This window comes from Barbus barbus, assembly GCF_936440315.1.
Source record: "Barbus barbus genome assembly, chromosome: 17".
NCBI classification, from domain to species: Eukaryota; Metazoa; Chordata; class Actinopteri; order Cypriniformes; family Cyprinidae; genus Barbus; species Barbus barbus.
Window position 1 is genome coordinate 16,479,332 of NC_136745.1, and position 13,258 is coordinate 16,492,589.

Below are 13,258 nucleotides of genomic sequence, written 5' to 3' on the forward strand. Positions count from 1 at the left end.
TGAGTTAGACTGGCAAAGAATGTCTGGGACTTGTGGAAGCCAGTAAAACACTACAAAGGAAGCCAAAAATAAGAGCTGTAATTGGCCTCTCACACAGCCACAGATCCTTTGATTGTAGTTGAGTTAATTTGTTCTGGATGTTTACATTTCAGTTCCTGCATCAGTTACAAGGACCCCCTACTTCCAGCTACAGTTTATTGCTTGAAAAATAAAGATGTGATTAGTTCATGTCTGTCGTAATTCAGAAGATCAGACATACTTTCACTAATGGCCTCTAACTCTGTGCCTCATCTGCTTAATAGAGTATAATCTTTAATGCAGAATTGCCATAATTATAACTTTATCTCAAAATTACCTTTTGTACTTTTTATTCTGAGGGGAAAAAATAAAAATGGCTTCAATGGTTCAGTGACAGAAACAGATTACATTTTATCACATTTAAACCAACATGACTGCTTTGAACCAACATGTTGCTTCAGGTTGGTATGCACTTTTAAAAATAAAGGTTCTAAAAGGGGGGTTTCAAGCAATGCTATAGAACAGAGGTGTTCCTGGAGGGATGCAGCCCTGCAGAGTTTAGTTCCAACCCTGCTCCAACACACATACCGGGTGTTTCTCAAACAGAAGGCTGCATCCTACAAAGGCTGCATTTCTCGGCTGCCACGTCATCAAACGTCGCCGAAAGCCATCTCAATCGAAGGATCCTTGGAAGACAGCCTTTGTTTCGCGTCCTTCATTCATCTTAATTTGAAGGATGCATGTGATGTATCCTCCACGACCTTCAATCACCCACAATCCTTTGTACCCATTCCATTTCATGAAAATAAAAAAACGAGTCAGTACTGAGCTTGTCTGAATTTATTATGAAATCTAAGACAAAAATAATGTTTTCGGATAAGAAAGGATAGATGTAATCTTTTGTTTTGCTGTAAATTACTTAAAACGCTAAACGGAACATGTGACGTAGCCACGTGCACTTACTAGACGTCTTATTCTAGCGTTTCTATGCCGAGGAGGACTTGATTACCTGGATCAGGTGTGTTTAATTAGGGTTGAATCTAAACCGCGCAGGGCTGTGGCCCTCCAAGAACTGAGTTTGACACCCCTGCTATAGAAGAACGATTTTGCCCTAAAGAACCTTTCAGAGAACAGTTTTTAAAAGAACCTTTTTTTTCTAAGTCTGAAGGACATTTTAAAAATCTAAAGACTCTTTGTCTAGGGTAAAAATCTTTTGCGTAATGGAAAGGTTCGTTTAAATCTACATTAAAGACCCATCTCTTTAACCTGGCTTACACATAAAACATTTCTACAATTCAAATTCGTTAAAGGATTGTTAGGCTGCATTAATTAGGTCAACCGGAACCGGGAACACTTCCCAAAACACCTGATGTACTTGTTACATTGTTAGAAGAATGGCATCTACGCTAATATTGGTATATTATATACTTATTCCAAGGTCACCGTTGCCACCCAGATCCAGACTGTATCTAGATCAGATGGTGGATCAGCACCTAGAGACGACCTCTACAGCCAGGACAACTAGATGAGCCCCAGAGACTGATCCCCAGTAAAGACCCTGTCTCAAAGACGGCCATCAGGACAAGACCGTAGGAACCAGATGAGTCCTTTGCACAATTTGATTCTGCTTTAGCCTAGATTTTAACTGCTTATTTTGTCTGGCCAGAGGAGAATGACACTATTTGGACAAACTATTTCCCCGTCTAAATACTGTAAAGCTGATATAAAGCCACCCAGCTTTATATCAAGCCGATGTAAAGCTACTTTGACACAATTTGCATGGTTAAAAGCGCTACACAAATAATATTGACTTGACTTGAACCAACAATGCTAAATGTTCTTCATGGAACCAACAATGCCAAAAAATAACCTTTATTTTTAAGACTGTTTGCTTGCACAAGGATGTCCACTAAACTGGTTCTTTTTTAAGTACTCACATAACCCAAGATTAAGACTTCTTGGAGGGCATGAACATATTGTTTCCCAACATCGTAAACATGAACACAAACACAAAGCGTGACTAGAAAACTAGTAATATAGCTGCGGTGTACTGTGGACTACACAACCAATGCCAAAAAAGTTCCAGAATTGAGATTGTAAAGGGGCGCTCTCCGTTCCACTTACGTGTCTAAACATTTTCTCAATTGGTTACATATGTGCCCCTGCTTTTCACTGACAGTGACCAGATGGCCAAGCAAACAATACACTCCCCAGGCGGAAAGCCAACTTGTGGAGAAACTTTTTTTAACCTCAAAATACCCTCTTTGTGACCAAAGCCTTTAAATAGTGGAGTCAGAAGTCTCTCCGCCAGTATCAGTGCCTCAATCACAAGCATGTGGACAATCACAAGCACAGTCCTGCTTACATGCTGCCTCTGGGCAGCTCTCGTCCAGAGCCAGGATCACGACGACATTGAACCAGGACACAGGAGGAACGTTTGGGAAGACGTGATTGAGTTTCTTACCAAAGGCACCAGAGATGAATGCAGCTTGAGCGTGATGGGACAAGGCGATCTGATGAAGCTCCGCATCACTTGCCTGGGCCTGGAGAGCTCTTACTGGTGCGAGTACCAGGGCAAGCCTCAGGTCTGTCGCTCTTACAACAAAAACCCACTGCATTACTTCAGGCAGATCATGTGGGACCTCCGCAAGCTGCCGAATGCTTGCCAGGGCCAGCGCATCCTCAAGCCTCTCATGTGCAGGAGAGCATCGGACGAGGCTCAGTTGGTCTTCACAAGTGCTTCCTCACCACACGCCAGGCCAATGGACAGGCCCTACAGACCAGCGCCTGACAGATCTGTGCAGATGAGACCGCAACAGAGACAACGGGAACAGAGGCCAAAGCCTACTAGATCACAAATATTACGAACCCAACCAGCCAGAACTGCTGAGGACAAACCAAATCAACCCAAAGCTGTCAAATCCACCACACAGAGGAGAATTATTACACCCAAACCTACTGTGCCACAACCAACTACGCAGGTACCCACGAGTGAAGCCAAGCAACTTGCCCAGGACTACTGCTGGCGCTCATTTCAGGGGGTCTGTTCCTTCTTCATAGGGTGGTTCAGAAACTAAGAAAAAGGTAGGATTTTTTTAAATGACCAAAAACATTTATCAACATATCATTTCCACCTCATTTTTAATGTAAGAGCGGTTGGTACATTTGTAAATTAAATCTGCAAGGCCTTCGTGTGTCATTCGCTTCCAGTTATTTTGCCTGTCCAAAAACAGGTTGCTTGATATTGCAGACTGGTATTGATCATATTATTTTAATTTATTATCATAATCCTAAATATTCTCTGGTTTGTATTGCAAATATTTTAGCTGCACTTGTCTTGCACATTCAAAGAAAGTAGCTTACTTTCTCCTTTCAGTATAGTGTAAACCTGTAAATATGTATAGCCTATATAAGTGTGTATATAACCTATATAAGTTATATAAGCCTATATAACCTGTGTCCTTTATTTATACTACTGCAGTCAGTCACAATCCCTCAGACAACAAACCCTGTCCAAGATGACGACGGAGAGAAATGGAGGTGTGTTATGACTGACAGGACTTTGGGAACACCATCAATATGTTCTTATGTATTGCAAATGTAGACTCTAATGTTATCAGAACTGACAAGATTACACTGCTAGTTATCAATGAATTTAGATGTTGAGCGTAATGCTGGTATTTTTTGTTCTCCAACTGTAAACTATATGATGAGGAACTTAATCTTATTATGTGTACTGAGTACTATATGTGTATTAATCTTGCTTTGTTATATATTTATGAGTGATTACCAATTATGGGTCAGCTAATAAACTGAAAGAGCCACAGGAAAGCTGTAGAGCCACAGGTCACTTCAGACTGTAATATATCAATTTGTAATATATTAATTACATTTTATAGTGGCGTAGGTAATACTCAAATGTATACGTTGTGTTTGTTCTGAATAAATTTAGTTTTTTCACCTTTTCTTTTTGTGTGGGAGCGATTTGCATGAGTGTGACAGTAGAGGGCGCTATTGTGTTCAATTCTTCGTACCTGAGAAAGGTCTTTCATGTGCAGGTCTGTGAGGGCATTTACCATACAAGATTTTATGGTAACCATAGTCCAACAAAATACTGTATTCAGTTGCTAAATTTGTTATACTGTGTATTTTATTACTGTTTAAAAATTAAAATTCATAGAAAGATTGTTACAGTAGAGTATGCCAGCCAATATGTTGGCTGAAATTAACATAATCTACAAATAATTGTATCATGTGAGAGTGAATAAAAATACATATAGGCTTATAGTTTATGTTACAAGATGCTGTCTGCTGCCAATTGTAAATAGTGTTTAATTCATTTATCGTTCTTTTGAGTCGGATCCTTTCGATCAGTTGAAAAAATTACTCGGTCTGAACGATTCTCGATTCAGTAACTCATGACTCGAATCTAGAACCTAAAGAAGAGAACTGTTTCTTTAGTGCGTGCTATTCATTTTCATAAAAAAAAAATACAGCTGCATTTTTAGCTGTTGTAGGCCGTTCAGTCTTGTATATTTGGTCATTATTGCATTATTGTTCGTCTTTTTACATCGAAAAAGTAGCATTTACCCATCGTCTATTGTCGAATTTCCCGTTCTCCCAGTCCAACTGTTCAAAAGAACCGATTCGCCGAAATTAATCTTGTGTCGGGACTTTAGTCTATATGTAGGCCTATTGTAAAGTTATAACAGTCCTCAAATTGTAACAGTTTGGCAGAACATTCACATGAACGCTATGGAGTTTATTTTGTACTATGCTGATCAGTTATGATCTATAAATAAACTAAGGCATGCTATCAAAAGTCATCGCTTGCCAAATTAATATCCCAGAACAAGACACGTGCAAGAATGTGAATTGTGAAGACTGAGGGAGGTGCGTGCGCGAGATGCTCTATAAATGGCAGTCACGAACTTCAGGTGCAAAACCAAAGATTTCGCTGCTCTCTTGTATTGTTTTCGGAAAAAAACATTTGCGACCACAAATGTCACGTCCAGTTTTTCCTGCAGTTGTTTGACAGTAATTCCGGTGAGGACATGAAACGCGTGACAGACATTGCTCTCGTTCTGATCTTTGCTTGTGTCGTGCAGCAGCAGTTCGCACAGGTCAACAGCCTGACAGATATAGGGAGGAGAGCGCAGACAGATGGGAAGGGGAAGAGAAGAGGTCAGCGGAATGAAAGTGGTCTGAAAGGGAGATTCTCGCTGAAGGACGGAGCGCGGTGCTCGTGGCGCGCGATGCGCGGGGATGATGCGTTTGTATTGGGAGTCACGTGTAAAAACTGGGCAAAGACTTTCGGCTGCGAATATGTAGCGAAGTCCACAGCATGTCAACAATACGCATCCAATACTAAAGCCTACTGGAAACAGATCGCCCGTTCTCTGAAAAAGCAGAGGAGATTGTGTCGCGACTCTACGGCGATGGTCAAAGCCGGTATGTTGTGCAGGAGCGCGCCCGCGGAAGCGCACTTCAGACTGAAGGACACGCGGCCTTCCTCCAGAGCTTCGTTACCGACAACCGCGGGGAATAATCACTGTCCTGACAGGATCGAGAGGCTGAGAGTGGCCGAAGAAAACTGCAGCAGCGCCTGGTCTTCACTGTGTACATTCCTCTTCTTAATGCTTGAGAATGATGAATGCTCGTGATTGACTTTGAAAAGACTTGAAAAGGCAATTTTTATAGCTATTATATTATATTAATTTCTGAATGAAATTAACTTCTTGCACTCTTATTTTTTTCATTTTTTTGTGAATCATTATTAGCACTTTAAATTAACTCTACATAAATATGGCCATCATCCAAAAAAAATAAAAAAATACAGAGGTTCATACCAAGATATGACAGTGTATCTACATTTTGGTTTGCGTAATATGAAAGCAATATTGTAACAAAAATTGGAGAGAGAAAAAAAAAATCAGAGGTTCGTCTGAAACTGTCCACACAAGAAAATAAAAGCTGTGATCACCTTTGGGGAGATGGGCTCCATAAGATAAAATGTCTAAATAAATATACTAAATAATGTCTTGTCAAATAATGTCTAAACAAATAATAATAAACAAAAATGTGTAAATGTTTTTTTTTTTTTTTTTTTATATCAAAATTCAATAAAGTCCCCACCGTGACAGAAAAAAATAAATGTGTGTTTGTATGTTTGGTGTCTAGAGACACATGGTTGAAATGGAAATTAAATATTGGTGTCTGTAATTGTACTGAATGATCTCTGGAACAAAATGGCTAAGTTGTTTTGTCATGAGTTGAGTTAAAACCCAGTTAACAACTTCATAGCGTAAAAGCTCAGAGGCCATTTCGCAGCAGCCCTGATAGCACACATACATCTCCGACACGTCTATTTGATGTCTGCATTTACATCTGCAAGACGTATTTTTTAGGGTGTTTGCTCACCTGCAATACATCTACAGGATGTTTCCTTTCAGATGTCAAATAGACGTCTATTAGATGTCTTTAAGATCTTTATGATTTAGAATGTATGCAAAACTGACATCTGAGAGATTGCGTGTTCCTTTCATCTTCTTCCAATCTGTTGTGTAAACCCCTTAAGAAGCTTTGCTTGTAAGTTTATCATTTATATTAGTTATCTTTTATACTTTGTGTTTGTTAAGAGTTATATATGTAGAAACATGCTAGCATTTCACGGGCATTATATTCGCATTCAAAAGATCGGCATAACTAACGTTACTGCAGTTTACCAATATAAATGTTGTATAACGAGTTACTGTATTTTGTTTATTTTAAGTAAGCATTTATTTTTATTTTGCAGTTTCACAAAAGAATGTAACGGAAATTGAACTGTACATGATTGCACTCAAGCAAAAGTAAAGAGAAAAATATAGCTGCGAGCAGCGATGACGGGCCCAAGCCGTCAGCATACGCCACCCCGGTGGCATCGATAAAACGGTGCCCAGCGAGCACAAGCATCACAGTAACCCTCTGGCAGTTTGGTTTTAAGGGATACGGCAATTAAAGGGTTAATCCAAACCATCAACTCTGTGAAACACACACACACACAGAACATATAAAACTTTAAATTCTGTGAAAATTTATTTTTCATTGGTAGTTGATGTTAGTTAATGCATTTACTAATGCTAACAAATGAGAAATTATTATAGTTACCAAAGCTTTTAATGATTTATAAGCATTTTTTAATGATTTATTTTTCCATTAACTAACATGAATAATTTTTTCTAACACAAATTAATAAAGTAAAAAATATATTGTTAATATTTAATGTTATTTGTGAATTAACCAATGTTAAAAAACAACATTATTTAACTGTTGTTAATTTACATCATTAATAAATATATACCATTTAATGTTGATCAAAATCAATTCCAAAATGTGTTAATATATTATTAAATTTTAAAGTTTTATCTTTTGAACATGACTATTTTTCTAATATAAAAAATATTTTGTTCATTGTTAGTTCATTGTAAGTTCATACTATCAATGAAGAATTAACATACTGTAAAATATATTTTTCATTGTTAGTTCATGTTAATTAATGCATTCCCTACTGTTAACAAATGAGACTTAATTATAAAGTGTTATCAAAACCTTTAATGCTTTATAAGCATTTTTTAAGGATTTTATTGAGATGTTTAAACAGACCCTCTCTCTCTCTCCCTCTCTCTCTCCCCCTCCACACTCACTGAACTCACACAGTCAGTCACCCACCCAGTCACCTACCGCAAACATTAGAAGCACAGAGACAGGAGAACTCTGATAGTTTTTAAATTTTCTCCTCCGCATAGTGTATTGTAAATTCATGAAATTAATCACATATCCTCAGACTGTATTGTTCTGAGTATGTAATTTTTTATGAAGTGTTTGGAAGCTGCTCTTAAAAGATAAAAAAAAAAGAAAAGTTTTCTCTTTTTTACTGTAACTTTAATAAATTGCCATTAAATCATCGTTCAAGATATCCTAAATCCGTCCGCAATTTAGCATCTTCAGTATTTTGGCATCATGATAAAAAATGTTTGGTGTGATTTCCGTGTTTCTGCTTGGAGGAGTATTAATTTGTTTACAGCCCGTTTTAAAAAAAAACCCACATTAAAATAAATATAGCCGACTTCCTGTTGGTCGTAGCTAATGACTGTAAATTAGAAAGTTGTCCGGATTAATTAGAACAATTTATGTACCGAGTTTGGTGTCTGTAGCTAAAACTAACCCCCTCATTTTTGACAAAAGGTGGCGCTATAGAGTGTCTCTTCCACGCCCGTTTATGAGCTTTTTCCAGTGTCTAACTATCATTAATACTGATATGTGTGTTGAGTTTCATGACATTCTAAACATGTTATCTGCCTCAAAATCACCAGAAACGAATTTTCAACTTTGACACGTTGCCATGGCAACATAATTTTAGATATCAATATTCCCTTCACAGTTTTACATCGGCCGTGTTTTGACATTATTCTGGTGAAGTTTGAAGCAAATCGAGGTAAAAGAAGATGCTGAATTCAAAGCATTTTGAAAACGACACACTTCCTGCAGCCAGTTGGTGGCGCTATAACTTTCAGTCATAATAGTCACATCTATCCGATCGGCATCATACAACGAACAAATCACTGAAGTTTGATCTACATCATACAATGTATGTGGACGTTATTACGCACTTCCTGGGTCTCATTTTTCGCCATAACTTCATCGCCTCGCCACGGGCAAACCGTTCGACATATCAAAAATATCTTCGCAATTTAGCGTCCCCAATGTCTTGAGATCATGTTCACCTAGTTTGGTGGCAATCGTATGGAAATCCTCAGAGGAGTATATCAAATTCCAGAGCATGCGCTTTTTAAACAGCCCTGAATAGCCGACTTCCTGTTGGGCGGAGCCTAAGACATGCAGCGTGAAAGTTGTTCAGCTCAATGAGTTCTATATGTGTACCGAGTTTCATATGAATACGTGCAAGTATGTGTGAGCTATACATCAAGCTTTCTGACAATTTTCCAGGGGGCGCCGTAGAGCCCCTGTGCCACGCCCGGGTCCCAGCCTCAGCGGCGTCCTAATGGCCGCAGGTTCCAATGTGCGTGCCAATTTTCGAGAGTTTTCGGGCACGTTAAGGCCCCCAAAACTGCCCGGATGATTGAAATAAAAAATAAAAAAAATAAAAAAAAATATAGCTGCGAGCAGCGATGACGGGCCCAAGCCGCCAGTGCATATGCCACCCCGGTGGCATCGATAAAACGGTGCCCAGCGAGCACACACAATACAGTAACCCTCTGGCAGTTTGGTTTTAAGGGATACGGCAATTAAAGGGTTAATCCAAACCATCAACTCTGTGAAACACAACACACAGAACAACATATAAAACTTTAAATTCTGTGAAAATATATTTTTCATTGGTAGTTGATGTTAGTTAATGCATTTACTAATGCTAACAAATGAGAAATTATTATAGTTACCAAAGCTTTTAATGATTTATAAGCATTTTTTTTATGATTTATTTTTCCATTAACTAACATGAATAATTTTTACTAACACAAATAAAGTAAAAAATATATTGTTAATATTTAATGTTATTTGTGAATTAACCAATGTTAAAAAACAACATTATTTAACTGTTGTTAGTTAACATCAACAATAATTATATACCATTTAATGGTGATCAATATTAATTCCAAAATGAGTTAATATATTATTACATTTTAAAGTTTTATCTTTTGAGCATGACTATTTTTCTAATATTAAAAATATTATGTTCATTGTTAGCTCATTGTAAGTTCATACTATCAATGAAGAATTAACATGCTGTAAAAAATATATTTTTCATTGTTAGTTCATATTAATTAATGCATTCCCTACTGTTAACAATTGAGACTTAATTATAAAGTGTTATCAAAACCTTTAATGCTTTATAAGCATTTTTTAAGGATTTTATTGAGAAGTTTAAACAGACCCTCTCTCTCTCTCTCTCTCTCTCTCTTTCTTTCTCTCTCTCTCCCCCTCCACACTCACTGAACTCACACAGTCACTCACACCCCACCCCTCACTCAGAAGCAGTGACAGGGAGCTCTCACTCAGCAGCAGCTCTGATAGTTTTTTAATTTTCTCCTCTGCATAGTGTATTGTAAATTCATGAAATTAATCACATATCCTCAGACTGTATTGTTCTGTGTATGTAATTTTTTATGAAGTGTTTGGAAGCTGCTCTTAAAAAAAAAAAAAAAAAAAAAGAATTCTCTTTTTTACTGTAACTTTAATAAATTGCCATTAAATCATCGTTCAAGATATCCTAAATCCGTCCGCAATTTAGCATCTTCAGTATTTTGGCATCACTAGAAAAAATGTTTTGGTGTGATTTCTGTGTTTCTGTTTGGAGGAGTATGAATTTGTTTACAGCTCGTTTTAAAAAAAAACCCACATTAAAATAAATATAGCCGACTTCCTGTTGGTCGTAGCTAATGACTGTAAATTAGAAAGTTGTCCGGATTAATAAGAACAATTTATGTACCGAGTTTGGTGTCTGTAGCGATCATTATATATATATAATCATTAATAATTATATACCATTTAATGTTGATCAATATTAATTCCAAAATGTGTTAATATATTATTAAATTTTAAAGTTTATCTTTTGAACATGACTATTTTTCTAACATTAAAAAGATTAATAAATGCTTTAAAAAAAATTTTTCTTTGTTAGTTCATACTATCATGGAAGAATTAACATCCTGTAAAAATATATTTTTCATTGTTAGTTCATGTTAATGCATTTCCTAATGTTAAGAAATGAGACCTTATTATAAAGTGTTATCAAAATCTTTAATGATTTATAAGCATTTTTTAAAGATTTTAAAAAACAGACCCTCTCTCTCTTTTTCTCTCTCTCTCACCCACTGCCTCAATCCACACAGTCACTCACACAGTCACTCACACCCCACAACACCCCACCCCCACCCCTCACTCAGAAGCAGTGGCAGGAGCTCTCACTCAGAAGCAGGCTGATAGTTTTTAAATTTTCTCCTAAGCATAGTGTATTGTAAATTCATGAAATTAATCACATATCCTCAGACTGTATTGTTCTGTGTATGTAATTTTTTATGAAGTGTTTGGAAGCTGCTCTTAAAAGATAAAAAAAAATAAAAATTATCTTTTTTACTGTAACTTTAATAAATTGCCATTAAATCATCGTTCAAGATATCCTAAATCCGTCCGCAATTTAGCATCTTCAGTATTTTGGCATCATGATAAAAAATGTTTCGTGTGATTTCCGTGTTTCTGCTTGGAGGAGTATTAATTTGTTTACAGCCCGTTTTTAAAAAAAACCCACATTAAAATAAATATAGCCGACTTCCTGTTGGTCGTAGCTAATGACTGTAAATTAGAAAGTTGTCCGGATTAATAAGAACAATTTATGTACCAAGTTTGGTGTCTGTAGCTAAAACTAACCCCCCCATTTTTGACAAAAGGTGGCGCTATAGAGTGCCTCTTCCACGCCCGTTTATGAGCTTTTTCCAGTGTCTAACTATCATTAATACTGATATGTGTGTTGAGTTTCATGACATTCTAAACATGTTATCTGCCTCAAAATCACCAGAAACGAATTTTCAACTTTGACACGTTGCCATGGCAACATAAGTTTAGATATCAATATTCCCTCCACAGTTTTACATCGGCCGTGTTTTGACATTATTCTGGTGAAGTTTGAAGCAAATCGAGTAAAAATAAGATGCTGAATTCAAAGCATTTTGAAAACGACACACTTCCTGCAGCCAGTTGGTGGCGCTATAACTTTCAGTCATAATAGTCACATCTATCCGATCGGCATCATACAACGAACAAATCACTGAAGTTTGATCTGCATCATACAATGTATGTGGACGTTATTACGCATTTCCTGGGTCTCATTTTTCGCCATAACTTCATCGCCTCGCCACGGGCAAACCGTTCGACATATCAAAAATATCTTCGCAATTTAGCGTCCCCAATGTCTTGAGATCATGTTCACCGAGTTTGGTGGCAATCGTATGGAAATCCTCAGAGGAGTATATCAAATTCCAGAGCATGCGCTTTTTAAACAGCCCTGAATAGCCGACTTCCTGTTGGGCGGAGCCTAAAACATGCAGCATGAAAGTTGTTCAGCTCAATGAGTTCTATATGTGTACCGAGTTTCATATGAATACGTGCAAGTATGTGTGAGCTATACATCAAGCTTTCTGACAATTTTGCAGGGGGCGCCGTAGAGCCCCTGTGCCACGCCCGGGTCCCAGCCTCAGCGGCGTCCTAATGGCCGCAGGTTCCAATGTGTGTGCCAATTTTCAAGAGTTTTCGGGCACGTTAAGGCCCCCAAAAGTACCCGGATAGTCGAAATAAAAAATAATAAAAAAAAATATAGCTGCAAGCAGCGATGACGGGCCCAAGCCGTCAGCATACGCCACCCCGGTGGCATCAATAAAACGGTGCCTGGCGAGCACAAGCATCACAGTAACCCTCTGGCAGTTTGGTTTTAAGGGATACGGCAATTAAAGGGTTAATCCAAACCATCAACTCTGTGAAACACACACACACAGAACAACATATAAAACTTTATAAATTTGTAACACTTTAAAATAAGGTTTCAGTTTTTAACATTAACTATATTAATTAACATGAACAATAAGTATCTAGTATTTATGGTACCACTTTCTATGAAGCCCGTATTTATAACACGTAATAAAGGTATTCTTAAGGCATTATAATGAATGCATAATGCATTATAAATAACATAAGTAACTCTGCAATTACATATCAACTAGCAGTCATGAGAGTATTAGTAGTGCGTCTGATGAATATACTGTATGCTAACACTTTATTTTGATGGTTCCTCAACAGACAAACTGAGTATAGGATACTTTGCAAGTATGTGAATATTCTACCTACCCTACCTAAGTCTACTAATACAAATAGTTTTATATAAACAAAGCAGATTTAAAGGCTCATTTATCTTCCAAACAGAAAAGTTAAACACAACACAGAGGGATACTGTAACGGGGCGAACAAGACGTGAGACATGCGGATCCATGTGCTAACTTTTATTTATAAACATAGTCAAGACACAGCCAAATAGATATGGCATGGGCAAGACACAAGAGACATCTGGGCAAGCGTGTCGACGATCGGCGAACAATATCCAATAGGGCAAGGCAGAGAGATAATCCAAGTACACAAGCAATAATCCAAACGAGATGCAAACAGAGTCCAAACGGTAAGGCAAAGGGTGAAT

At 37.5% G+C, this 13,258-nt stretch overlaps 2 protein-coding genes across 2 annotated transcripts; both read left to right on the top strand.

The window, feature by feature from the left end:
* The first annotated feature begins 2,333 nt into the window (after window positions 1–2,333).
* Window positions 2,334–4,836, top strand: LOC306883672 (fibroblast growth factor-binding protein 2-like). Its single transcript, XM_079439051.1, has 2 exons — window positions 2,334–3,102; window positions 3,500–4,836. The coding sequence occupies exon 1, from the start codon at window positions 2,352–2,354 to the stop codon at window positions 3,093–3,095; it is 744 nt and encodes a 247-aa protein (XP_079295177.1). The 5' UTR covers window positions 2,334–2,351; the 3' UTR covers window positions 3,096–3,102; window positions 3,500–4,836.
* Window positions 3,997–5,681, top strand: LOC306883673 (fibroblast growth factor-binding protein 1-like; the record flags this gene model as incomplete). The annotated part of the gene is made up of 1 exon (XM_079439052.1): window positions 3,997–5,681. Exon 1 carries the CDS (start codon window positions 5,073–5,075, stop codon window positions 5,679–5,681), a length of 609 nt encoding a protein of 202 aa, XP_079295178.1. The 5' UTR covers window positions 3,997–5,072.
* Window positions 5,682–13,258: the final 7,577 nt, after the last annotated feature.